General features: G+C 48.0%; 9 protein-coding genes across 9 annotated transcripts; 4 read left to right on the top strand and 5 right to left on the bottom strand.

Moving 5' to 3' along the window:
- Positions 1–1,849: 1,849 nt before the first annotated feature.
- Positions 1,850–4,335, bottom strand: TRV_08004 (uncharacterized protein; the record flags this gene model as incomplete). The annotated part of the gene is made up of 3 exons (XM_003017954.1): positions 1,850–2,000; positions 2,074–3,533; positions 3,610–4,335. 3 exons carry the CDS (start codon positions 4,333–4,335, stop codon positions 1,850–1,852), a joined length of 2,337 nt encoding a protein of 778 aa, XP_003018000.1.
- Positions 4,336–4,708: 373 nt separating this feature from the next.
- TRV_08003 (uncharacterized protein) lies at positions 4,709–7,819 on the bottom strand (the record flags this gene model as incomplete). Its single annotated transcript, XM_003017953.1, has 7 exons — positions 4,709–5,070; positions 5,226–5,502; positions 5,689–5,946; positions 5,978–6,092; positions 6,290–6,889; positions 6,953–7,469; positions 7,525–7,819. The coding sequence occupies 7 exons, from the start codon at positions 7,817–7,819 to the stop codon at positions 4,709–4,711; spliced, it is 2,424 nt and encodes an 807-aa protein (XP_003017999.1).
- Positions 7,820–9,014: 1,195 nt separating this feature from the next.
- Positions 9,015–9,997, bottom strand: TRV_08002 (uncharacterized protein; the record flags this gene model as incomplete). Its single annotated transcript, XM_003017952.1, has 2 exons — positions 9,015–9,103; positions 9,166–9,997. 2 exons carry the CDS (start codon positions 9,995–9,997, stop codon positions 9,015–9,017), a joined length of 921 nt encoding a protein of 306 aa, XP_003017998.1.
- Positions 9,998–12,290: 2,293 nt separating this feature from the next.
- TRV_08001 (uncharacterized protein) lies at positions 12,291–14,956 on the top strand (the record flags this gene model as incomplete). Its single annotated transcript, XM_003017951.1, has 3 exons — positions 12,291–12,459; positions 12,530–13,965; positions 14,027–14,956. The coding sequence occupies 3 exons, from the start codon at positions 12,291–12,293 to the stop codon at positions 14,954–14,956; spliced, it is 2,535 nt and encodes an 844-aa protein (XP_003017997.1).
- A 190-nt stretch (positions 14,957–15,146) lies between these two features.
- On the bottom strand, positions 15,147–16,207 carry TRV_08000 (uncharacterized protein; the record flags this gene model as incomplete). Its single annotated transcript, XM_003017950.1, has 6 exons — positions 15,147–15,200; positions 15,283–15,612; positions 15,680–15,808; positions 15,869–15,997; positions 16,067–16,092; positions 16,150–16,207. 6 exons carry the CDS (start codon positions 16,205–16,207, stop codon positions 15,147–15,149), a joined length of 726 nt encoding a protein of 241 aa, XP_003017996.1.
- Positions 16,208–16,650: 443 nt separating this feature from the next.
- Positions 16,651–17,988, top strand: TRV_07999 (uncharacterized protein; the record flags this gene model as incomplete). Its single annotated transcript, XM_003017949.1, has 1 exon — positions 16,651–17,988. The coding sequence occupies one exon, from the start codon at positions 16,651–16,653 to the stop codon at positions 17,986–17,988; it is 1,338 nt and encodes a 445-aa protein (XP_003017995.1).
- Positions 17,989–18,194: 206 nt separating this feature from the next.
- Positions 18,195–20,695, bottom strand: TRV_07998 (uncharacterized protein; the record flags this gene model as incomplete). Its single annotated transcript, XM_003017948.1, has 3 exons — positions 18,195–19,581; positions 19,781–19,908; positions 19,967–20,695. 3 exons carry the CDS (start codon positions 20,693–20,695, stop codon positions 18,195–18,197), a joined length of 2,244 nt encoding a protein of 747 aa, XP_003017994.1.
- A 527-nt stretch (positions 20,696–21,222) lies between these two features.
- On the top strand, positions 21,223–22,605 carry TRV_07997 (uncharacterized protein; the record flags this gene model as incomplete). The annotated part of the gene is made up of 3 exons (XM_003017947.1): positions 21,223–21,739; positions 21,795–22,450; positions 22,507–22,605. 3 exons carry the CDS (start codon positions 21,223–21,225, stop codon positions 22,603–22,605), a joined length of 1,272 nt encoding a protein of 423 aa, XP_003017993.1.
- A 1,104-nt stretch (positions 22,606–23,709) lies between these two features.
- Positions 23,710–25,191, top strand: TRV_07996 (uncharacterized protein; the record flags this gene model as incomplete). Its single annotated transcript, XM_003017946.1, has 4 exons — positions 23,710–24,184; positions 24,252–24,334; positions 24,396–24,874; positions 24,945–25,191. The coding sequence occupies 4 exons, from the start codon at positions 23,710–23,712 to the stop codon at positions 25,189–25,191; spliced, it is 1,284 nt and encodes a 427-aa protein (XP_003017992.1).
- Positions 25,192–26,792: the final 1,601 nt, after the last annotated feature.

Here is a 26,792-nt window from a genome sequence, read left to right as displayed (position 1 = left end):
GGAGCGGAGGAGCGATTGAGCTGGTTTGTCTGGAAAAGGATCTGTGTGTTTGAGTGTTTGGATAGAAGGAAGAACTCCATGGTGGTTCTGCGGTTTATATAGACAAACTTCTCGGTCCTTTTGCTGCTAGATACATAGTGATTCAAGACATATCACTGTTCAGGCACAACTGTCTGTTGTGTAATGCATTGCATTGCGTGAATTGGTCATGAACCTGCTCATAAGCGCAGACTCAAATCTTGAGTAAGCCATTGGCATAATAGTGTGTAAGCTCAGACAAAGAGTAAGGACTACTATACTGCTATGCTAAAATGGCAATGTACTCAGGGTATCATCAGGACTGCATGTATCCCATGGGGCGCAGTGATGAGAAGCTGGGCCTAAATTTGAGGATATCGACATCTTGGGTGTTGTTGATGAAGTAACGCGCTTGCAGTCTTCGCGGCTGCGCTAGCGACAAAATCGATTAGTAAATTTTATTATGTAATTGCAAAGTTACGTGTTATTGGCCAGTATATCTCGCACTGGTCAACGCCAAGACCAATCAAGCGACCTGCGCTAAAAATAGCAAGAACCCGAGTCTCCAGAGTACGTCCCACATTGCCATCTGTATATACTTATATGCAGGGGGCCATGGCTACAGGTTAACTGCATGTGAATAACACTCCGGCCAGCTCTCCACTCTATCCGGCGCACAATACGGAGTATGCTTAGAGTAAATGCATTTTGAGGCAGCTTCATGTTGGTGTCCATGCAGTATCATTATGAGTGAAACCCACCACTTCTGAGCTATCAACTAGTTTTAACATGTCTCCTCGCTGAACATGATGAGGTAACTAACTCGGAGAAACTGTAAAGAGCTTGCTCTCCTTTGTATTCCTACTATGAGTCAATTGTAGGCTACCTTCTGGCCATGAGCAGAAAAGCGTAAAGCGAAGTTTGATATCCTTTGCAGCTAACTCTGTCATACATATCGACCCTGTAGCATGAATAGCTGCAAGCTGAATTATCTCGTAGCTCCAGTTATGCACCATGACTATACCTGAAACCCGGGTTTCAAAAATGCTGGTACGAAGTTCGTTAACTTCGATTATCAGTGTATTCAGAACTCGCTCGGACGGCGCAAGCACTCTTCCTCGTTTCAGAGTGGCAAATGAAGAGCTCCTTGATGCATCAAGAGCTTGTCAGAGACCCAGGTAATGCTATTATTGTGTCCCAATAGTGATCAGGTACTCTGTTAGTGGAAAGAAGGAGCCTATCAGACAAGCAATGGAAAGAGCAAGAATTCAGCATAGCGTAGCGTTGCATTGATTGTTGAATGGCAGCAAGAAGAAAAACATAAGTAACAAGGAAGCTAGAATACAAGATTCGAAACGGTGGGTTAAATGCAAGACGTCCACCTCCGTTATCGAGGAAAGCAGGAAAGAAAATCCGTAGTCTGGTACCATGGCACTTCCCAACCGGGAGTGAAGATTAATTCCTCCATGGGGAAAAAATGAAGAAAGTAGAACAGTAAAACAGAGGGGCCCTGGCTGACCTCAAGGTATGTATAAAACTCGCAGAGAGTCGAAAGATAACAAAGGTAGTATGGGAAAGAGGGGAATAGAGAAATAAACTCCAAAAAATTGAAGAAGAACAAAAAGGGAATCAACCATGTCAAGCCAAGCCAAGCCGACGTGAAAATGCGCCTGTTCAATGCTAGGATATGGAAAAGGAAGAAAAGAAATTTAGGGTAAAGATAGGTGAATAAAATATTAGGAGTAATTGAGACTCGTACAATCCCTCGCACGGTCTATATATTAAGCCTCTAACAGAATGAGATGGTAGGATTGGTTTGTTTATTCGACATCTATCGTTTCGTAGTTGACTTCATGGCTCGTTTATGGGCGGTGGTGATGGCTGTTGTATTATGGCGGAAGGCGGTAGTATGTTTTGCGTATTTATTAAGTATTATTAGCATTGCTGTACTTGAGCTTGTAGCCTTCTTGTCTGGCGAAGTGCTTCATCCCTGTAGGTTGCAATTGTTAGACTGCACAGTCAACTACTTCGCGTTAGAGTGAAGAAAGGACATACCTATCTGACTGCAGTTCGGCAACCTGCATCTGTGCCGTATTCATCCGACTGACGACCTCTCCCATCTCAGCATCTGCATCTCTCAAAGCTTGCTCCAAGGCTCTAACTTTGCTTTCGAGGTTCTCAATTTGGGCCACCTGGTTCAAGCCTTGGGCCTCACCACTGGTCGTCTTGGTGAGACGAGGTGACCTGGACGTTGGGAAGGGTGAGTTTGGCAAGACAGGGGAAAGCATCATTGGACTCCGGACACCGTCCTTGGCTCTGAGAAGGAGAGCATTGTGATTCTCCATGAGAGCGGAAACCTCCTGTTCATGCTTTCCAACTTCTTCTTCCGAGCGTTGCTGTGCGAGCATGAGCATCTCCTCCAATGACTTGAGTCTCGATTGCATCTCGTTTATCTTGGTAGCCGAAAGCTTCTGTTCACGTTCACCCTGGCTGATGGCGTCGGCAAGTCGGGCTCGCAAGGAAGCATTTGAGGCGACTTGTTTCTTGATCTCATTCTCGAGATCTTCATTTGGTATCGGTGAGCCTGGCTCGGCATTCTCCCTTTCAATTTTGAGCTGTGCATACATTTCTTCCAAGGAACTGGCGGTGGTGTGGAAATCAGTCATGCCATTTGTATCGGTTCCGTCCATATGAGGAACAGGGATATCGTAGTCCTGCAGCAGAGCGCGGAGAGAGCTTGTTTCTTGTTCGGCACGATCAAGGTCCATCTTTAGCCCGGCAAGCCCCTTCTCACACTGCCATTTTTGATCAAGGGCGTCATCCGCCCGACGACGTAGAAGATTTATTTCCTCACGCAGGTTTTTAACATCACGTTCATAACTTCTCTTTCGGGGAGAGTTAGCCTGTCGAGCCCGGTATAGCTCGAGTTCCATTAGCCTGAGGCGTTTCTCATGTTGTCGAGCTTGGTAAGACTGGCGTTCGAGTAAGCTCTTAACTGTTTGATGAAGGGCGTCACGTTGAGTCTCAACATCCTTCATCTGATTTACTAACGACTCGTGGAATTCGGGCCCCTTCACTATCATCGAGGTTGGACGAGAGAGCGAACCGGATCGGGCAACACCATTTCGAACCGGGGGTATTCTAGCCAGGGAGTTGGATCTAGATAGTCCGCCAGATGCCCGATTATTGCTTAGCCCGATACCAATCCCGATAGCTTCTTCGGCGATCGAGTCGATACGAGGTGATTGGGGCATTTCGGGAGGTGCCTTCCGAGACTGCGAGAGAAGGCTGTTTTCGTTGCGGAGGTTTTGCATATCTTGCTGCATTTGGGCCTGGAGCTGGTCTCGCTCTAGTTTCTGTTGCTCGAGTTCCACCCTCATACCAGTGAGAAGGTCTTCCATATTATCCTTCAGCTGTCGTTCCTCCGTGAGCCGTCGACGGGTATCTTCCAATGCAGCCTCAAGTTCTTTCGATTTCCCAGCCGCATTTGATGCCTCGACCTTTTCTCGCCGAAACTGCATGATGCCAATTAGCTCAGAGATTCTAACGCAAATTGAGAAAAAAAAAAAAAAAAACGGGGGGTTAACATACCTGACTAATTTGAGACTCGAGAAGCTGAACGTGCGATTCTGCAACCTGTCTTCGCGAACGCTCTTCCTGCCATTTCTGCGAGAGATCAATCTTCAATTGCGCACGTTCTTGCTCATAGTTCCTCTTCAGCTTCTCGATGTCCTCGGTCTTGGTACTACCGTTAATACTTAGATCCTTGACGGAGGAACCCTGGCCAGAATCTGAAAAATAATATTCACTGCCTCTTCTATCGCTTTCGCTGCTCTCTAGTTGCATTCTCTCGACGATATCCTCGAGTTCCATCTCTCGACGGATGGAGCCAGCCAGCTCCGAGCTAATCTCACGTAGTTCGTGTTCCATGTCGGCTAGCCGTGAAGTCACGCTGGCGTCCATGGGCATGGTCTGGGATCTGCCGGCCATTTTAGGTACAGAAGAGAAGGAGTCCTGTGGACGGTGGGTGTTTGTAAATACGGTAGATGCAGCGGTGGAAGGATTCACAGACGTCATAGGAGAAGGCATAGGAGAGAGAGCAGAATCCGAGATCTCAGTGGCACAGGACTCGTTACCTGGAGAGGCAGAGCCAGCGTTAGTCTTCCAGCCGAAGAAGGACGTGATCTTGCTCCCTGGAGTCTTTGGTGTCGGCCTGTAGTCGACGGAGCCGTTAGACATTGACCGAACACTAGAAGAATCGACGCGCAGAGGCGGAGGCTTTGCAGATGGTGCGTGCTGGGGAGGGTGTAAGGCCATGGTGAAAGACCGTTTGTGATCTTTGAGGCTCTGAATTACCGCATTCAGACTGCGTCCAGAGAGTAGCGGTTCGCTTGTAAGGCGGGCGCGCGTAGGCTGCCGGCACTGCTGCGTCTCAAGTACAGAAGCGGTAGAGTGGTTCACTCGATGGTGACGCTGAGGATATCCTGGGAATTGTGGCTTTGGAGAATGCCCATGTGGAAATCTACACACGTACACTGTTAGCAAGATTCTGTACATCTGGGAGTGGAAAGGGTGACAGCCGAGTACGAACCTGTCGAGGTCTCTCACAGAGAAATTGATCGACGTAGCGGATTGGGGAAGCGAATCATGGCCCGAGGAGGACGCAGACGGCCTCCTAGACTGTGTTGGCTCAGCCGTCAAGTGCAAAGGAGCGACGTTGGGCGGTAGCGGCTTTCTGCGAATTGGCGGCGGCACCGGCGGCGGCGAAGGGGTAGATGCGTAGTTGGAGTCGTTTTGGTAGCAGTTGTAGGGAGAAGAGAAACTCGAAGTCGAGGAAGTGCGCGTACTGTCCCAGTAGCAGCTCTGAGGAGAGACAGGAGTGGCGCCTGGTGGCGCCGTAGTGGTCCCCTCCGATAGAAAAGCCGCCATATTGGCCAGGCTTGACGTCTCCGTCTCTCTGTCTCTCCCTTTTCGCTCTTTCTGGCGTCTCCTGCTCGTTGGCGGTTCCTCCTTTTACCGGGTGGACGAGGGGTGGAGTTGGTTCAGGGGCTTCTGCAACCAGGGCAAGGGCCCTGGTTGGCTGCAGGGCGGCGTTAACTCTTGCCTAGGCGCTCCCTTAGCCCTTTGACTCTGGCCCATAGGACCCCTAGCACCTTGCACTGAACCCCCCTAAAAGCAAGCCCCAGGGCTTGTCTTCGCCCACACACCCCAGCTCTCCCTCAGACTCGTCCAACAACCCCCTGATTTGGAGAGCCTGAAGAACTTCGGCGCTAAGGCAGAATCACGTGGACGGCAGGCACTCAGGCCTCTCTTAGGTCGTTCTTTTCGTCTTTTCGTCTTCTCGTCTTCCGTCCGTCTGTCTGGCTTCCTTCGTCCCTTCGCACGAAATTCGGTCCTCACTCCCAAGTTATCTTCGTCGTTGGTGGTTGCTTTTATGCCACATGCGCCAGGACACGGGATGGAATGCTCCTCTTTGTTAATGGCCTGTCAGTCGCGCTTTGTTCCTGCATAAAACGCCATGCGTCGACTGCAGCCAACACTTAGCAACCCAGGTACGGCTGGGGGCAGAAAGTGGAAGGTCGAATGTGATCGTCTGGTATATGGAGAACACCTGGGTGTATATTCCGTATGTGCCGGATGGGAGTAAGTGTAAGGATAGGAGCAGTGTACGTAAGTATGTTGTGTCAAGGACTTCACGGGAGGAGGGAAGAGTGCATATTTAAATATTTTTATATACGGGGAACCGGCGGCCATGAGCTGCGGTGTTCCCTCATCCCAGGCGAAGGCGACAGACGAAGTGGACGTCTCTTTGCTTCTTCGGTGCAGGCCGTTTCTCGATCGATGGGATGGCTTTCTTGTTCGACAGGGAACATACCGAATACCGGCCTTAATACTCCCTGTCCAATGGCTGGCGTCCTGGCCCTGCTTCTGCCAATACGCGCTGCAGCGTTAGGCTAACCTTGAAGATTCGCAACATGGTGACTGGCCAATGGGATGTCGTTTGAGGCTTCTGATCTTGGTGGCAAACAGGATCTCTGTTCCGTACTTCTGGGGTTGGTTTCTGTTGTGCAGTTCTGAAGATCTAAAATGCAGCCGACAGACAGGTGGGTGTTATGGTCGATGCAGGCAGGCTCTAGAAGGATTTGGAGTACAAGAAGAAAGAGACACAAAAAGAAAGAGAAAGGCCAAAAAGAGAGACCAAAAGAGATCAAAAAATAGGCAAATATATAGACAGATCCCGAGAATACAAGACACCCTTCAGCCCTCAAACGTATATCTCAGCCACTCTCCCACAGCTCGGAGACTCTCCCATCTCACGGACTCTTCCCGGTCAGTCATCAAGGCCATCACTCGCGCCTTCAGACCTAGTTTGTCCAGCTGGTGTCGTCGCTCGGGCACTTCCCTCACCAGACACCCAACGTCGTTACACGCAATAGCCAAAACCTGCTTGTCTGTCTCCCAGTCCTTCGACAGGATCTCGACCAGTTTCTTGGGTAGGCTTCCTCCATCCTCATCCAGGATTCGGCGTGCATTCTCACGCCAGAAAGTTGGGTTGCGGTGCGGGGGTGACCAGCGAAGGTGGCCAGCTTGTACTTCTGCAGCGTACTCGTCGAACGTGGTCTGCTTCTTCGTATATTCATCGAGCATCTCTGTCAGGGCAGAAAGGTCCTCAAGCAAGTCAGGGTCACTTAGATGGCGGCTGTTCAGGTTACTCAGCATGGCTGGTAGACGCACCACCACCGCATTTGGGAGAAGATTCGCTTTGCTGCTGGATAGTAGGTTACGGAGCGTTGAGAGCAGGAGACGAGTAGTCTTCTCCTTAGGTGAAAGCCTTAGCAAGTTGGTGTACAGTGCGATTATTTCATGTTCCCTAGGATATCACGTTAGTCGATGCATAGTCAAACGCTATTTTTGTTTATCATGGGTTTCTCACGATTCAAGCTGGGCACCAATCAAGTCTGCCTCAAAGCTCAACTGCCACAACACAAGAAGCACATGGTACAAAAGCTGGATCCCAACTCCGCCGCTAATACCGGTTTCCCCAGCTCGACTTCCACCCAGAGAGGACCCGTTATCCTTGGTTGGACCAGCTGCGGCGCGCAGAATCCCGATCAGTGGTTCGACAGTGTCATTCCTCTCCTTCCAGAAAATTTCTCTTGATCTCTTTGTCCGCAGCAAAGCGGAGTATCCTTGCACCCCTATATCCTGTAGCCCGGTATCCGCACTCTTCGTCAAAGTAGACAGGTAAGCATAGAGTTTTGGCAGGGCAACCTCGTCCTTTGGAGATGTCTTGGAAGTAGCCCTGAGCGAGGCCGAGACAAGGTTGGCCAGCAGGGACGAAGTGAGCAGGGGAATTGGATCCTCTGAGTTTGTCGAGTTGGTAAGGAGAGGGAGGAAGTGTCGATAGCTCTCGCTGCTCTCCACCAGAGCTGATGTCAGAGCCGGTACATCTAGACACGCCTAGTTAGAGGTTGACTACCAAGTTATCGGTTCGGTCATACATACCACTAATTAGATCTCCGGCGAGGACGAGAATGTACTGTATTATATCTGTCCTTCGAGTAGCAGACTCCAAGATGCTCTTCTCCGACCCATTACCGGCCAGCAGAGAAGTGTATGCCGCCACATCTTTCTCAATCGTCTTTTGTCTGGAGTCCTTCCGCACCTTATCAACAGCCTTGACCCGTTTCAGCTGCTCTTCCGTAATGTTTCCTGCTCGCACTGCACCCTCCCATGGTATCGGTCGAGCTCTGATGTTGTTCTGCAACGAGGTGAGGTAGGTCGGTGGCTCGAGGGACATGGCTGGAGCTGCCAAATGATGACCGGGACTGTTGTGTCTGTGTGTATATCTGGGAATGTCGGTGAGTAGCTGGTCTGCTTCAGCAGCAGCTTGGAGCTCCGGTCAGTGTCCGCTGCTATCGCTTCTGCTGATGCTGTCGTTGATGCTGAAGCTGATGTCGATGTCGTTGTTGACGTTGTCGTCGATGGCCGTCGTGGACTTGGGAGCTCCACGCCAAGCCTGTTGCCTCTAACTACTTAACTCCTCCTAATTCGAAGATCGAAACATCCTTGGATATTCAACTATCACCTCGCCAAGGAACAGTCTAGGCAGCATTAAAAGCTATGATGGTTGCTACGAGACAGAAAAGAGAGAGATCGGACATGCCTCTCGTCTTTATCCTCTTTATATCCTGTACTAGAGTCATCGAAACTTATTAGACGACCTCGCTGAGACATCCCTCTGGTACTGGACGCATACCCCAGAAGTAACCAGGCAGATATAGATTTCAACTGTCGGGACGACCATCACATTGAACGAGAGAGATAAATATGTGGAATCGTGAAGATTGGCCCTCCATTTTTGGGGGAGAGGGAGGCGCCAAATGAACTACCTAGGCATTCCAGGGTCAAAGCACCCCTCCCCTGTAGTGACTGTAAATAATCGATAATATGTAGCTAGGCAGCAACGGGAAAACGGCGACCCCGCAAGCAAGTCCTCCCTGCTCTCGCATTTCGTTTTGATGAGAGAGAGACTGTCAACTATACCTCCTTCCAACACTACTCTACAGCCAAACCGAGACTCCGTTTCCAACCATGTGCAGGTATTCTATCATACCTATCATTCCCTCTCGATGCACCGCTGTTCCAAAGCATGTAGTCAAGGAACGAACATATATTCTTTGTGATAACCCGCAAAACCAAGGGACCTATCGGCACTGCGACGACGAGCATGCAACAGAGACCGGACAATTTGGATCATCACGAAAGGATGCAAATTGTATAACCTGTCTGAATCCAGCGCGAAATATTATCTATGTATATCCTCTATTAGATAGGCCCGAAAGATCAATAATGTTAGAAGCTGACAGGTTATTTACTTAGAAATACATCAACCCCTAGCACCACCAGAAAGCCTCGAGAACATTGCGGCAGGCCCGACCTGTGAAGGGGAAGTCGACTCTACCACGCACCGTTGATAAGAGGACTGGCGTTTACTATGCTAAGGGATTAATAGTGGTGGCTCGGAACATGGCTTGGGCACCGAAGACAGCAGCGGCAATGAACAACTGCATGCGGATATATACTATGATTTGTTAGTCATTAAGTGAGACATTGTGCCACCCAAGACATTTTCTTATTACCTACCTCGAGTATGTTCACTCCGTTTTCTTTCCATCAGGCCGTTGATGGATAGACTCAGGTCATTCCCATGTTTCATCCTTCGCTGGATGCCTCTGATCTCTGCTGCTACCTCCCCTGCATTGGAATAACAACCACGCCAGCACTTGAGAATCACGCCGCCGAGAAGAAGCCGGCTTGTGTCAGGGTATTCACCCCTCGCATACCGAGCTTGTAATTCATGTTCCTCCAGTCCCTCATACGCTTTGAATGTAGTAGAGATTTCGTATATCGCAGATCCGAGGGAGAACAGTTCCGTCTGTACCGTAGGAGACCCTATCACGGCCGTGGGATGCTGGGCCGTCGGGCTGACAACGACGGTCGGCCTGCTCCCGTCTATCGAGCTTCCAGAGAAATCGCAGTACTTGACATTATCGTCCCAGTCGACTAGCAAGTTGTGAAGACCGACATCAACCTGAAAGACGCCCTTTGCATGGAAATACTGCATTCCTTCAGCCGCTTGAGCAGACCATTTCAAGACGTCATCGAGGCTAGCTGTCCGGCCATCTTCCCTGAGCTCCCATGTTCGGAATCGTAGAGGGTATCTCAGTCGCTCAAGGACAATAAGATCCTTATAAGTGTATAACAGTTTCACTATCCGCGGATGGTCCCCAAGTCGCTCGAGAATCTCCCTTTCCACTCGAAGCTCTTCAGCATTCTCCTCTCCCCCAGTTGGCGTCTTAATCACCGATAGCTCGTCAACCGCAAAAACAATGCCTGAAACTCCTCTATTGACAAACGGCAGATCCCAAAGACACTTAGGGAAGTTTGCTTTGGCCTGATTGGGTTGGCCTGACATGATATTGAGCCAAGTACGCCTGAGAAACTGAGGTCAAACAGGACTTTGTTAAGTAAGTAATAAACACTTTCTAGCCCGGTTGGAGCTTCGGCTCTAATCAAGATTGTGGCCAGGCAAATCCACCTATCCACGGGATGGATGACTAAAAGTCACATGATTGATCAGTGGACGGAGTTACGTAATTAGTTAACCTACTTGGACCGGGCAGGTAGGGAGAGCGTTGCTTGGAAGTGGAATGAGAACGTAGCCAGTACATGGGAACGAATTCTAGTTGGCTTACATTTAGCCTATCCTAGGCGCATTAACTAACTTGTTGTTTTCACCTCCCAGCTTCCAGAGTCTAGATGAACCTGGTTGAATCATTGGACATAGGGGAGCAAATAGTTTGCTATCCTAGTTAACTAGTTATCTCCTCAGGTCATTATAACAGGGCCAGTAAGTTTGTCGCAGTGACTTTCCAACGCTCCGGCCACAAAACACGTTTGGCTCCTCAGGCTTTACATTTCCCAGTAAAGCAAAATCCGCAGTCTTCCCGTCCCAGGCCTTTTGAAACATCCAATCCACCAGAACCATCTTTGTTTTTGGCACAGCATTTTCCGTCTCGGTTTTTACTACAAGGAGATATTGGTTAGTATACAAACTTAAATAGAGTTATAAACGAGAAATCAAAGGCAACAGGATCACATGCCTCGTCAACCCACGGGGGTTCCCCTTACCAATTCTCAAAGCTGTTCTGCGGACTTAGCCTCTTGCCAGTGCAGCGGTCACTGGCCTGACGCACTCCGCTACATCCTTTCAAGGCCCCCATGACGCCGGCGGCATCGCGTCTGGATATACCGGCGTTCGTGTTGGCCAACGGATTAGCCAAAGCAAAGGATGCGAGACATGCAAATGCTGCAGAGTAGAGCAGAGTCGACTTCATGGTGAATGATTCTTGTGGTCGTAATGTTCTCTGGGAGGTGAGTTGGGTGCTTGGAATGTGTCTCTGGGGAGGGGTCAATAATGGGGTACTTATACCCATGCCCCTTTGGTATCTCGTTTTTCAGTCAAATTGACTCGACCGCTTATTTGTGATAGTAACCTGAGCTAGCTTGATATCGATGGACTTGACTGGTGTAAAACGGAATGCATTGCGAGCGGGCCACAAAATGGTTTCCTTGGCCACTGTTGGGGAGCCATCATATTTGAAGATCATCTGCCGATAGAGCATTTAGTTGAGCCAGCTCAAGCGTGTTTCGGTCGTAGACATGTTGTGGCTTCTTTATACTTCAATGCCCCGGAACGAACTTTGAAGATTATACACAGTAAGACCTAGTCTCCGTGACGGATCCTTTGTTAGATAATTTTGTATTTCCTGGCCCCCAGATCTTTTATTCAAGTACGGAGTACTTTTGAATGGACACCAGAAGAGTAATAGTCCACTACAATAACGGGTAGTTGGCTTTCTATGGCCAAACCTTCCAGTTGTCGATGGATTTTGTGGCTTTAAATGGCGTCTCCTCAAATGACTAGCAAAAAAATCACAGTTTGAGAGAGTAATGTCTGCAGAACGTATCTCTCCTGTGCTGTCTCATTCTGAGGCAAAAGAGTAGCCCGCTTGCTGGTAACTTTCAAAGACTGGTTTCTCACAGGTAAGGCCGATTGACAGGTTCAGGTTCTCTTTGGGGGGGATGATAGGCCAGGAGCAGTTGAATATGAGCTCAGGGTCATTCCTCAGCTCTCGCACCAACAGTGAAAGCGATGCGAAACTAGCAGCTGGCCAGGCCTCTCTTCTCGGGTATTGCTATGTCCATATAGTTACTCCGTAGTTTAGTAGATCTATGAGCATTCTTCGATCTCGCTCTTTGATTAAGTGTTGTCAAATAGTCGGCTGCTGGCGTCTGCATTGCAAGTGGAAGGCTGAGGAATTGTGAAACCCGTAACTAACGACCCTTTCACTGACTCCAGATCAGTGACTCAAGATCGGATAACTTCCTGGTTATCTTTAAAGGACAAGCTGTCCGCGAACAAAGGCATCATCCTGCTTCCTTGTTGACGAAGCAGTGAAGAGACGGAGGATTTCCTGGTTTGCCTTTCGACCGTTTATGCTTAACCTTGAATGGCAATCCGGTTATTTATAACTAGTTAGCTTCAACATTTGAACCACCGTTGCTCTGTCGCCTATCTCATACCATCTGGCCAGCCCACCCCTCCTCGACCTCCCCGAAGACGCAAAGAGACGCCGTGTCAACACGAGTGCTCGATGAACACCTGATACATGCGAAGGATTACGCCAGAGGCGAAGCGTTGAGCCATGTCGAAATGGAAGGTCGGCTCTTTTTTACAGCAAGCCGTGGCTGGCGTCGAGTCCAGGCTGGACACCATCTTGGCCGACAGCGACAGCGAGGCCGCGCAGAATGGAGATAAGACAGAGAAGCCCGCAGAGAAGCAGCCTGGTCTGCGGGCGGGCATGGCGCCTCCTAGTATGTTTGGTCCTTTAACTGGTAGTTAACCGTTGGTTGGCGGCAGTAGGAAGCTAACCCAGTGAACCAGGTCTTTCAAGAAGCTCCTCCTCGGCCAGAGTCAATGACAGACTCCAGGAACGGCTTGCTCGCGCAATGGTGAAGCAGTCCGGAGCTGGAGGAGTAACCAGTCCGCCATCATCAACTGGCGTGCCCTCACGAACCTCCAGTCCACTCCCCGCAGATGGCAGCAGAACGAGCATTGATAGCACCACTGGGAACATAGAGAAGATTACAGATGATACAGCATCGGATAATAAATCGGTTACTGGTTCGGTGCCGCGCACTAGTATAGATGCTACAGTCCAAGGAAGAAGGTCAAATGAGGTACAGTCTGGGGAACAGGATGTAGCAGCATCCAAGAACGCTGATGAAATACCAGGCCCCTCAGAGTCTTCTAACAACGATGAAGATGTGAATTCAGGTCGGATTGCTCAAGTGGATGGAGCTGAGTCCCGGTCAAATCGTCTTGAAGACTATGAGGCGGCGATGGCTAAGCTGCAGGCCGATCATGAAGCATCCGAATTGCGATGGCAAGAGGAGCTACACAGCTACATAGAAAAGATTGATGCTCTTCAAGCAAAGTTGAAGTATCTAGCAAGCGAAGCAGCAGAGTCGGCTCGTAATTCTACGGCCACTGCTGCTCCTGGCACCATGGAGAAGAAGCTCTCCGAAAAGGAGGAGAAGATTGCAGCTCTTATGGAGGAAGGACAAAAGTTGTCAAAAACCGAGCTCGAGCATCGATCAACTATCAAGAAGCTTCGGCAGTACATAGCGGAAAACACCAAGTCTCAGGCAGATCTCAAAAAGAGGCTTGAGAAAATGGAAAAAGATCTAAATCAAGCAAACGACCGTGCTAAACGAGCAGAGACAGCTGAGAAACGAGCCACTGCCAGCTTAAACAAAAAGTCAAGTGCAGAGGAAGATCTAGAATCTACAATTGCTGAGCGCAACATCTTGAAAGCTACTGTTTCTGACTTGAGCTACCAGCTATCCAGAGCATCTGCTAGAGCTGAAGCTGCTGAGAGAAAGGCTGAAGAAGAAACCGCAAAAGTAGAGAGCCGACAGATTACTGAGCTCAAGGATGAGCTATCCAGTGCGAAAGTGGAGCATGAACTCAGTGAGGAGAAGCTACGTCGTGAGATTCAAGATCTTAAGGACAGCCTTAACCGAGAAAAGGAGCGCTCAAGGACCCAAGAAATTGAACTTCGGGGAGAGCAATCTGTCTTGGAGAGTAAGATGGAAAGCCTACGAGCTCGTGCTGAGGAAGCTTCATCCAGCGCTACTGGTGACGCGCAAGCCAAACTCCTACGGCAGGTAGAGACTTTACAGACGCAGTATGCTGTAGCCAGTGACAACTGGCATGGAATAGAGACCTCTTTACTCTCCCGCCTAGCCAGTGTGGAGAAAGAAAGGGATGATTTTGCTAAACGGGAAGGGGACATGCGCCGGAAAGTCCGGGAATCGGTAAGAAAGGGACCTTTAACCCCTAAAGAGATTGACGTTTATGTTAACATCCATATAACAGGTTCTTAAAGTCAAACGAGCTGAAGGAGACTGTGAAAACTCCCGTGAACTTTCTCGTGAGCTTGAGCGGAACCTTGAAGAGAGTAAACACGAAGTGAAAAAGCTGCAGGCAAGACTTGAAAAGGTGGAGGAGGAATTACTTGCAGCACAGCAGGATCTGTTTAAGCAGAAGGAGATCCTGGATGCTACCTGGGAACAGCGTCTCGAGGATGAGAGAGCCAAATGGCAGGAGGGCATAGCAGCCTCTCCATCGGTGCTTCAAGCTCGAGGGGAATCTGCGACGCCGAGTCGACGATCAGATGTGTTGTCTTCTCTGTCTGAAATCCCACATAGCCGCAGGTCGTCTACTCTCCCTAAACTGGATACTCCTCCCAGGCAGAATTCATACTCGTCCTTGAACTCCAATCCCCTCCTTCGTGGTACAACTGCCCATGATACCTCGTCTCCACTAGTTGACAATGTCTCTATCCAGACACTAGAACCCGACGAATATTTTAATGGTTCTGTTACTCCAGCAACTCCCTCAGTACCGGGAACTCATGCTCAACACTCTCGTGGAGCTCATGATGTTGTTTCTGCGTCTACCGTTGCAGCTGGGCCATCTGTACAGTTGGTGGAGAGGATGAGTGCTACTGTCCGCCGGCTTGAAAGTGAACGTGCAGGCTTCAAAGATGAATTAGAACGTATCACCTCCCAGCGAGACGAAGCAAGACGTGAAGTCGTTGAACTTATGAAAGAAGTTGAGGAGAAGAGAGCTGGAGATGAAGAAGTACGAAAGCTTGAAGAGCAGGTTCAACAACTGAACGAGAGATATCAAACTACTCTTGAAATGCTTGGTGAAAAGAGCGAGCAGGTAGAAGAGTTGAAGGCAGATATCGCGGATCTAAAGGATATCTACCGCGACACACTCCAGAAACATCTCCAGTCATAAACCAGGTTCGGCGTTGCCGTGTTGAATTCCTCCCGTTTTATATCTTTGCCCCTGTTAATGCTGCTATTACGATTAGATACGAGGGAATCTATTGTGAGGGAATGTTTTATCAAATGTATTGAAATGTGGCTACTCGAAGCGTGTCGTCAATCTCATTATTTCTTGATGTACTCAACAGTAATAAATATCATCATGGCAATTCAATGCCTTCTCTTTCCGCAGTTTCAAGGATGTACTTCCGAACCTATAGGAGTCAGTCAAATGATGGCATTTACACCCTTTTGTTACACATATCATAACATCAAAAGCAAATTGAATGCACTCACCTTAGAATCTGGAGAAAGTTCGATAGCAAGCTGACCGTTGGAGTCTCGTTTATCAGCCTCGGCCCCAGCCCTTAGAAGGGTCAAAGCTGCTTCTCCGTGCCCTTCTGAAATTGCATGATGAAGAGCAGTCAGGCCGTCGACATCCGTAGCATTCAATGGGCTCTTCCCTTCTTCGATGAGGAGTTTGACCAGTGGGACTGATCCAATAGCGGCTGCACGGTGAAGTGGCAGTTGGCCTCGTTTGTCTTTCACCCTTGCGCTGCATTTATTTTCAAGCAACTTGCGAACAGTGGATATGTTATTTTTCGAAGTAGCAAAATGGATGGCGTTCTATCACGGTCAATACTTTTGATATTTTGTTCCCAGGAGTAAATTTCAGGGAAAGAGGAAGGAATACCTGGCCACTTGAGGTCTTCATATTGACATCTGCATCTTTACGAAGTAATTGGTCGACTATGGCGTCACCTTCTCCGTCTTTCAAACTTGCAGCAATCATAAGTGGCGTCCATCCCGATGCATCCTTATTCTTGTCTTAGTGGATTGGCTCTATAAGCATAGCAGGGTATTGAATTATACTAAAACTGACAGTAACATCAGGATCAAAGCCTTTCATTGATATGAGGAGCTCGATTATGGGTGGCCTGTTATATGCAACAGCCCAGTGGATAGGCAATCTCTCATCTCCATCCTTTAGGTATGCAAGTTTGGGGTTTGCCTATAACCCAGTCAACCTATGTTAACGTAGTGGGCGTCAAAACCGGCCGGTAGACGGCTATTGACTTACATTGAGTAGAGATTCAACTACCAGGTCTATACAATTGTTAGTGACAGACGCATCTAGATTGTCAAGCAAATGGGGCTAAGTACTCTTTCCCTCACGAGCAGCCTCATGAATAGCGAATTTTGCATTATAATCCGGGTCCATCTTCGCAATATTTCATCCTCCTTCCCTGTCACGTCGTTGACGTCTTTTACAGGTGAATCGTACGACTTGTTGTGCTGAAGTCTTGCTGTGGCGGCCATCTCGGAGCGCGGCTGTTTGATGGAGGTTCAAGTCTTGGCGAAGAGACCCAGCTTTTTTTTCTCTTTAGCCGCAACACCAAGCTTCATGCTTCATCCATCAAACGACCACAAGCTACAGTTCTCGCATTATCAACAGCCTTTGTCCCTCGAGTTGGACAGGCATACTTCAACGAATACAACGCCACGGATTAGATTGATTTGCTGACGTTTAAACCGCAACGAACCCTGCCCTGAATAACGAGTTTGAAGCGCGCCTACCAGGACACGCTCCCTTTGGCGTGCTCCTCGATTCCAGCGCACAGCCGAAGCGAAGGCTTCTGATTATTACAGACGAAAGTTGAAACGATGGAGGTTGCTCAAGACAGCATCTCGGCAAACGAGGCTGTTCGGAAATCTGCTAAACGAACACACGAACTGTTTGGCTCCGATTATCTCTCCCCTGTTACGCCTATAACCTCAGAATCTATTGGTGTCTCATACCGGAGGAAAAAGGAATACGGAGATGTGCAGACGTTACCGCCGTCTCTAGCAGAGAAGCAAGCAAAAGCAGCTACTGCACGAGGGAAACGCACCAAATTAAAACCAGAACCGGGCACATCAACTGCGCTAGTGAAAAGCGCTGCTCCAGGTGGTGCGCAGTCAAGCGGAGACAGTGCACCTACGAGTCTCATAAAACGGCTGGATATCTCCCAGCAACCGAAGCCGGACTGGCACGCGCCATGGAAGTTGATGAGAGTGATATCGGGTCATTTAGGATGGGTTAGAAGTCTTGCAGTAGAGCCGAACAACCAGTGGTTTGCCAGTGGTGCAGGAGATCGCACCATCAAAATATGGGATTTGGCCACGGGCACTTTGAGGCTCACATTGACAGGTCATATATCCACAGTCAGAGGCCTGGCGATTTCTCCAAGACATCCATATCTATTTTCCTGCGGAGAAGACAAGATGGTCAAGTGCTGGGATCTCGAAACGAACAAGGTTATCCGACACTATCACGGCCATCTCAGCGGTGTCTACACACTTTCCCTACACCCTACATTAGATGTACTGGTGACGGGAGGCAGAGATGGTGTGGCGCGTGTATGGGACATGCGTACTCGAAGCAACATCCACGTCCTCAGCGGTCACAAAGGCACAGTCTCGGACGTAAAGTGTCAAGAAGCAGATCCCCAAGTTATTTCCTCCTCCCTTGACGCAACCGTACGATTGTGGGATTTGGCTGCTGGAAAGACCATGGGCGTCCTAACTCACCACAAGAAAGGCGTTAGAGCGCTCACTACACATCCAAAGGAGTTTACGTTTGCAAGTGCTAGCGCTGGAAGCATTAAGCAATGGAAGTGCCCTGAAGGTGCATTCATGCAGAACTTTGAAGGTCAAAATGCTATAATAAACACACTCGCTGTGAATGAGGACAACGTCCTTTTCTCTGGTGGGGATAATGGTTCCATGTCTTTCTGGGACTGGAAGTCAGGTTACCGTTTCCAGTCTCTGGACACAATTGCACAGCCAGGTTCACTAGATGCCGAAGCAGGTGTTATGGCTTCTACTTTCGACAAGACAGGCCTGAGATTGATTTGCGGAGAGGCTGACAAGACCATCAAGATCTGGAAACCTGATGATGAAGCCACCCCTGAGACGCATCCTCTAGACTGGAAACCGACCCTCGGCAGAAAAAGATACTAGAATGATGGGCATGTTGAATATCTCATCATGGCGCTTGATGGCGTTAACGGGTTCAGGGTTTTCTTGGTCAAGCATACAAATCATTACATCATGAAATTTATACCTGTACTTCTATTTAAATATTCTTTGGCATTATGGTAAAATGTCTTTCCATATAAAATATCAGGGCATTAATGCCTTGCCAAGCCTATTCCGTCAATCTTACATTATCCTTCAACACCTAAGCCTAACATATTCCCTTCTGGATCGTCTCTAAACGCCGCCCTGGCATCCTCCGCCGCAATCCGTAGCCGAACGTTGCTGCTTCTGTTTCCTTTTCCCAAGGCATGGCTCATGCCATCGCCTGACTTTATACCATGGTCCCCCTCTAAAACAACAAGGCCAGCATCTATTAAATCAACGGTTGCGAATCCCATACCCTGTATCCGGGAATTGCACATCAAAATTTCCTTGAGTTTAGTACTGGAGGAAGAAGACACACTTGTTGCTGCGTCAGATAGACGCTTGGCTTCATCGAGTATATCGCCAACAGTAGACTCGTTTATTCCAGTTCGTCGAATTCTTGCCAAAAGTCCCGCAAGAAGAACCTTGGATGCGAGGGGCAGGGATCGGAGAGCCTGCTGGAGAGGGGTGGATGTAGCCTCCTGAATAGCTTGCTTAATGGTAGCAATGGTAACTCGTGGAAGGCTATCTTCATCCGCACTATCTGTGCTTTTGTCTCCCTTTCGAGGAGAGCTCAAGATAGCATTAGCGGCTTTGCGTCGAGATACGCTTTTGCTAGGTGTTGGAGGTAAAAACTCAAGATCCACATCGCCGTTTGTGTTTGCTGAAGAAGCAATCAATGACTTATGTTTTTCTCTTGCTTTGGCCTCACTGATTTGCTCCGCTATCTCAACCGCTCGACGACATATATCAAGCGCACGACGGGCATCACCGCTTACAGCAGCAACTTTTCGACTTGCAAATTGTATTGCATCTGCATCGACAATATTCCCAGGGACATTCTCAAGCCTTGACCCGATGATTTCCATGAGCTCTTGATATTTGTATCCCGAAAATGTAATTCTAGTAAGACCCAGTCGACTGGATATCTTATTGCTCAGAGTTCGCTCCGGAAGATCCATGGTATTGGCAACTGCAAGAACCACAAGTCGAGAATGCCGTAGAGCAGGCCAATTGAAGAAGTTATACATGACAGACTGGTTCTTAGTAACCAGTTGATCTAGTTCATCCATCAAAACAACGCAGGGAACTCGACGAGGAGATGGTCGGGAAAATTCTCGAGAAAGTAAATCAAGTGCATGGGAAGGGGAGATGCGGTCGCCTTTCAAAGCTTCCCATAGCATAGAATATGACTGATGGGGGTCCGTGACTTTCATGCCATTAATTTCCACAAAGATGAAGTCGTCCATTTCTTCATCCAACACTCTTGTGTTTAAATGGGCAATAACATCTCGGACTGTGGCTGTTTTCCCGGTCCCAGGTGGGCCTGATATGTAAATACAGGTTCCAGTACCGTCACTGATAGCCGTATGGAGGCTGTCGTAAACAGAGTTAAATTCAGCATCACGACAGGGGAGTGACGCTGGGATACTAGAGACATGAAGCAGGTTACGGGCCTGTCGATAAGGAGACGCCGTGAAATGTGAGGGGGAAAGAGTGCGAGTTGATAGGGGTGTGAATTCAAGCGGTCTTTTCACTTTGATTCTACAGTTATTGTTAGCGCATAGATTTTTTATTTTTATTTTTATTTTTATTTTTTTTTTTATTTTTCCGCTGGTGAGATGCTTACCTCTTGTGCGTCGGCGTTGTTAGGTATTTCTGACGTTGCCGGGACTGGGGAGTGCCGGCTGCGGATTCCGTTTTTTGACGCTTCCTAGGTGTTGAGGGAGTGTAAGCGTCTGGCTTATCTTTTGCTGGCTATAGCACAAGTACATTAGCATCCACGGAATAGAATATGCCTTCACTGGGTACATACACCAGTTCCCTTTTGGGCTCTTTTTCTGGCCCTAGAGAGCGCCTCCCTTATGAACTCTACAAGTTCAAAGACACCATCTTCAGACTCCGTATAAATATCCTCCCAGATAAATTCGTCTGTGTACCTTCCCTGAAGCTGTTTAACTCCTCTTCGACAGACAATGCACTTGTTAAATTCAGCTGCTGCGGCCTTGCCCTTTGGTGGTTTTCCGTCGGGGTATTTCTTGTAAAATGCATCTTTGGACATAACGGTGGCTCGTCCGTTTATAGACATTAGGGGGTTGATGTTGAAGTCCGTGGTGATGTATTGTTCATTTGGCAAGGCATCGGCTCTTTTCTTGTTTTTTGTGGACAAAAACTCGTCAGGAGATGTAAACCACATTAGATTCATAGATTTGACAATCTCGCCGCTGTCCGGATCTGGGTCATCCAAGAACTCATATATAATTCCAGCCCAGTCTTTGCCAGCCTCAGGAGATTTCAGAAGGACAATGTGGCCGATTCGGCACTCGAATGAGCCCATTCGCGCCCCTATGATCTTAGGCCCCGATTTTTTGCCCTTCTTAGTCGGGGACGGCTGCGGTTCCTCATAGATCCATTCCCAGGGAAGGTCCTCAGACCCTAGCTCGTCATCAGAGTCTTCATGGAATATGCCTCCCTTAGTTAGCCACTGTCGAGCTATCTCTTGAGCCCTCTTGCTCTTGGTCTCTGGGGTATCTTGGGCGGCCATCTTGCTTGATTGGAGGACACAGTGTGCGGGCCTTGGAGTTGGATTAGGGGCTGTTCATTATGCTTGATCTAGATATCTCGCACATCTCCTCCTAATGTAGCTTTGGATGCATCATCAATCGAATTGACTATCACCTTCTTGCCGTTCTCCTGGAGTTTGATGTTTCTGATATTGAGATTATTCCTAATCAGGACTAGCGCCAACAAGCTTGGGCAAGCTTCTATCACGTGATATAAGTTTTGAAGATGTCCCGTTTTGGAAACATTTCAGGAACAAAAACTCATCCACAAACCGACTACAGCTTTGGTACTTCCTGAGGGCGAGAATCGGATCCAAGAGGAGGGATTCACGGAGGCCCTGAGTTCCAAACGTCAACTCTGACTTCGTTCACTTCTGAAGGGTCATCTTCCTCCTGTGACCGCACGCAAATTCGAGTACCCGTTATTTTACAACAGTTGGCTCCGTGATCGCGACGAAGTGCCATCGACAGGGCCACTCGCAATCTTGCCTCCGGATATTAAAACGCGATGGCGCTATTTGGCACGCAGAATCAACAAGCTTCGGCTCCATCTCTGTTCGGCCAGTCGACGAACCAGCCCCAGCAGACTGGAAGCATATTTGGCACTCAACAGCAACCACAGCAGCAGGGAAGTTCCCTCTTCGGACAGTCACTCCAGCAGAAGCCTCAGAGTAACTTATTCGGTGGCATTGGGCAACAACAAAAGCCCAGCCCGTTTTCTGGATTTGGCACTACAGCGCAACAACAACAACAACAACAGCCACAACAAACTGGAGGGTTCACTCTCGGATCTACTACTACGCAGCAACCACAAAATCAACAAAATGCGAGTCCATTCGCAGGTTTCGGTACTACGCAACAGCAGCAACAGCAGCCACAGGCGCAGACCGGAAATACGTTCTCAGGTTTCGGTGCTCCTCCACAGCAACAACAACAGCAGCAACAACCCCAGTTAGGTCAAACTCTAGGATTTTCGCAAGCTGGTAGTTCAACGATTTGGACTCCTGGACAGGGAATGACGGGAGGTAAGTAACAGACTTATCTATGCAGGAAGCCGTTTTCTAATAAATTCCCCCATAGTTCACCGAACCGTGCCAATGCAGATAATGATCGTAAAGGACAAATGGGATGCTACTAATCGGTCATCTCCATTCCGTGGTTACCTCTATAATAACGTGGGTGAGGAATCCGCGCCATTTTTCCAGCCGGGCCCCAACGACGATGAGAACAAGTGGGAGGAGGCTTTGAGAAAACGGCCAGGGCCTGGCTATGTCCCCGTTCTTGTACAGGGATTTTGGGAGCTGGGGAAGCGCACACAAAGACAGAAGGATTTCTTGTCAATGATGCAGACACGACTACATGAAATTAATAATGCTTTGACGGAGTTATTGTCACGGCATGACTTGGCCATATCTGTCAAGATTGCAGCTTGTCGACGGAAACACAAAGTGCTGAGCCAAAGATGCCTTGCGTTGGCATCAAAGACCCAGCTGTTGCGAAACCGCGGATATGCTATGGACCAAACAGAGGAAGAACTAGCCAAGAAGCTGTTCCAGCTGGAGCGGGCAGTTTTCGACCCATCGCTTAACGGAAGATCAGAGGAGATTTGGGCTAGGATGCTGGCCATCCGGGAGAACTCAAAGCGCCTTCAGCTTGAAATTGAACGTACAGGAAATGATACATCTAATCAGGCAGATGATTCTCTTGACGATGCAGCGCTAAAAACTGCTAAGAAGGTATGGCATGGAAGATAAATCCCGTTTGTCATAGTCGGATACTAACTAGATAATAGATTCTTGAGGACTATGCTACTCAGATTCAGCATTTGAACAAGGAACTTGCTTCTGTTCAAAAGGATTTTGGAAACCTCGAGCAGTCTATACCCTCTTAATCGCTAATGCTGCAGCGCGTGAAATGACTCTGAATTGTTTTTCTTGTTAAGTTCATAATTGACACCTTTTTATCTTACTATCTTTCTGAGGTGTGAATTTCATCTTCTATTATGGCTGTTGAAGACGGCGTTGCGGAAAATGCGGTGGTGGGATAGGTATCAACTTTCCAGATCACTTGGCATTTAAATCTCTTGCTTTCAAATCCCTATACTCATACATGTACGATTATGACCTTGGCAAAGCCTGGCTGCTCGTTCAAAGACAGTGCCTATCCAACCGTCGTGATTCCATGTGGTTTCATCGTATTAACACTCTATTGCCCAATAACAGAAACAAACTCCATCCATCTTATGAGAAACTATGGGTATATCCGGTAGGTAGTAGTTTAGAAAAGTCTTCGGACGAAGTCAATGGCAAACGGTGCTATAATGATAGTAACAATACCGGTCAGCCATGTTGCTTATTCAAATTGTTCAGCTTGTGGGAGTTACAACAGCCAACTTACAGAGATAGAGCAACACACTCCCAGTGGCAACCATCTTGAGGGTCTCGAAAGCTTCCAGTTCACCAGCCTGTATATTCAAAAACAATCCAGATAAGAGAGAGAAGACCTTACTTCCCAAGAGTCGTCTCACGTACCTTGACCTCTTCTGGAGAGATGGCTTCCTGTCCTATAAAACGGTGCATTAGTCAAAGGCTTTTTGGTATGAATCGAACAATACAGTATTTACCTGGCATAAACATTTTGATAGATAGCTATTGTCTTCTTTTTAAATGGATAGTATCTTGTGTTGATGGTCCTTATTCAAAGTGATTAATTGTTAGTTGGTTTTCTCTATTCAACTTTTTCATTTTTTTTCCAGGCGAAAGTTCGCAGGCTGCGCACAGACCAAGTGAACGTCAACTCTTGACCTTTTTCTCTTCTTCAAACTAACAACCTGCTTCGACTTCACCTCGAGCTCGGGTTCAACCTCTTGCGCTTCCTCACATTTTGCCTCGAATCTTCTGTAACCACAGTCTCTATACCATATTTTTTCGGATCAGGCTCAGTGCACAGTTTACTACCTCAGTTTTCTACAGCGTCAACTCGCAACGCAGACACCATGTCCGAATCTCCAGAACCGCGCCTGGACTCGCCAGCTCTCGACAAGGACGAGAACGAAGAGGATGTGACCCTTGATAAGGAGAGAGATATTGCGGCAGATATATCTGACGATGAATCTGTACTTTCTGATGTCGACGAGGAACAGTTCAAGGAGTTTGATCCTGCCGACATCCCTCTTGATGACCGTCCAGCACTCGCCATCGATGAAGAAAACTTGAAGCTAGTGGGTCGCCATAAACGCCGGAGAACTGAGGAAGATGGCGAGGGTCAGACGAAGAAGAAAAAGAAGGAGGGCCGCAGAGATAAGAAAAGCCACAGGAAGAAGCAGGGCAGCGAAGAATTTAGTGGCGGAGAGGAGATGGACGGCAAAAGGAGAAGAAAACGGAGAGAGGGAGGGGGCGAGAAAGCTCCCAGGCAGAGTAAAAAACAAGTGGAAGAAGAGATTGATGAAGAGTCTTTGGATCCTGCTACCAGTAAGTTATACTCTACTCAGAGGAAATGGTAACAACTTAGGATAGTGCTAACTAGGGACTTTCATAGGGCGACGCCGCGCTTTGGACCGGATGATGGACGAAGCGCTAAAGAAGCCTTCGAAACGGCGTATCAAGAAAGCAGATGGAATCGTGAGTCTATTCCTGTTGTTCTTTGCATGGCGACCTCTGACACGGTATCCATCCCTTGTAGGATTTGGCGGATTATGCCGACGCAGAGATCGAAGAGGTTCGCAAACGCATGACCGATGCAGCTCGTCTAGACAGTATTGCTCGCAAAGAGAACCGCCCTGCAATGCACAAGCTTAAAATGCTTCCAGAGGTTGTTTCCCTACTCAACCGCAACCAATATGTTAACAGTCTTATCGACCCGGAAATAAACCTTCTGGAAGCTGTTAAATTTTTCCTAGAACCTCTCGATGATGGTTCCTTGCCAGCTTACAATATCCAGCGAGATTTGATGGCAGCATTGCTACGACTACCTATTAACAAGGAGACTTTGATTGCTAGCGGTATTGGCAAAGTTATTGTGTTTTATACAAAAAGCAAGCGCCCGGAGATTGGGATCAAACGCCAGGCTGAACGTCTTCTCGCTGAATGGACCCGCCCTATTCTCCAGAGAAGCGACGATTACTCTAAACGAGTTTACGAGGAAGTCGACTTCGATCCCAGGTATGTTACTTGAATGAACCTCTACCCAACTTTTATACAGCGTTATCGGTAGAACTAACAGAATCTCTAGCCGACTCGCTGATCGAACTGTATCTGCCGAAGCCTCAGCTGCGGAAGCGCGTGCTAGAGAACTGCTTCCACCTCGTCTTGCCAATCGTGCTCGTGTCGAAAGTAGCCACACTAGCTACACTGTTGTGCCACGATCTATGGGCGTATCTGAGAGCAAGTTTGCTCGCCCTCTAGGTGCCAGCGGAGAAGATCGATTCAGACGTATGAAAGCCAGGCAAATTGCCGCCAATAAGGGATCGAAGCGATAAGCCATCTTTCCTTGTTTCCTGCGTCCACCTTATTTTACCTTCTTTCCCTGCAGATTTGATTACTCATTTTGTCTTTCCAGCGTTTTCGATTCCATATCTCTTCCAGTCTCTGCGAGGCCCTCTTTCTCTTACAATTTGTTTTATCCTCTTTGCAATGAAATGTAATTCTAGGCGTATTGGGACTCAAAGCACGAAAATAGAACAATAATTAGTCAAAATTGAAGCTACATCAATTTGAATTTGACATCATTAAACACTGGCTGGCTATGAGTACAACTAATTAATAGATGACTGGGTACATCTGAGTCGCTCCATGTGCAAGTTTAATTTTCTAGTCAATAATATGCTCCGCCGCTCTGTCGACAGGGCCATCATTCCTCATTGTTTCCTGGGTATATTCTAGCCCAGCATGTTATTCGATTGACAATGGAATATCATACACACACCTGATGCGAACGAATGTTATTAAAACATTCTACACAGCATCTGATAGTTATCAATGTAGTATCAAACTTCCCTTGTTTACAAAGTTGTCTTGCCTGTTCGGAGCCACATCGACATAATAGTGGCTATATAATTTAACCAAGTGAACCAACGCTACATTATATAGCTACATTTCTATTAGTATCTGCGCAATGAGATAAATATGCGGGTATAATTTATCAACAGAGGAGTAATAATGCTCTGCGAATTTTCCGTTAAGCTAATCGATCTATTTATAGTTTTAAGCTTGAGGCTCAACTTAACTAACTAGCCGGCGGTATCGGTGAAGCTTAAACAGGGCTGGGGGATTCGAGGCCTGGCACACGGAAACTCCACACCGACTCCCTGTCAGCATCTTTTCTTAGTCCTGCTCATTATAGTCGTAGTAATTACAGATAGCCTCCTTTTCTTCAGTAATGTAGCAGAGCGTTTCGCATGTCTACCCCGATTATTTGTCTACTGATTTCTTCATACTCTGACAACCGGGGAACTCGATGAATATAATTCTCTCGCTGCGCCGAGAAAGTTTTTTACTAGTGGAAAGGTCATTGAGTACAAGAAACAAAATGATGAACTAGTTAGTATTTATAGGAAATAAGTTCATAGAAGCACCTTGGATCCCGAGAAAGTACAAGCGTTGTCTCAAAATTCTGCATGACGTTCATGCTACCCCATAGTTAACTATCAAATTGGGCGAAACCCACCTCGAAATTTGTATTTAAGCACCCATTCACCCATTTGAGCTGTCGTGACGTCACCTTTTCTTCTCGAATTTGGTTAACTACACACCGTCTTTGAAGAATATTCTACCGCCTTCAAATTCGTCCATTTCATCTAGTATCACGATTTTTATAGTCTCTATCTCCGAAATATAGCCACTCACATATTTTACTAGATATAGGGCTAAATATACCACATGAACAGAATACGCAACATGGTCATGCGGCCCTCGTCCGCTCTGATCTGTCGGCCATGCCCTGGCTTTGGACGCTGGCGGCCTTGATACCCAGGGGGACAGCGGCTGAGGAGGGAATCAGGTTATGGGATACCATCAGGGACGACTACAACGGCCCGCCCTGTAGCAACAGATTTGTCTATGCTTAAGGCTGTGGCTGCTC

The sequence above is a fragment of the Trichophyton verrucosum genome (genome assembly GCF_000151505.1).
Source record: "Trichophyton verrucosum HKI 0517 chromosome Unknown contig01229_1.f1.exp, whole genome shotgun sequence".
Lineage (NCBI taxonomy): Eukaryota > Fungi > Ascomycota > Eurotiomycetes > Onygenales > Arthrodermataceae > Trichophyton > Trichophyton verrucosum.
The sequence above is the reverse complement of the archived record's forward strand: the minus strand, read 5'-3'. Positions and strand labels throughout refer to the sequence as shown.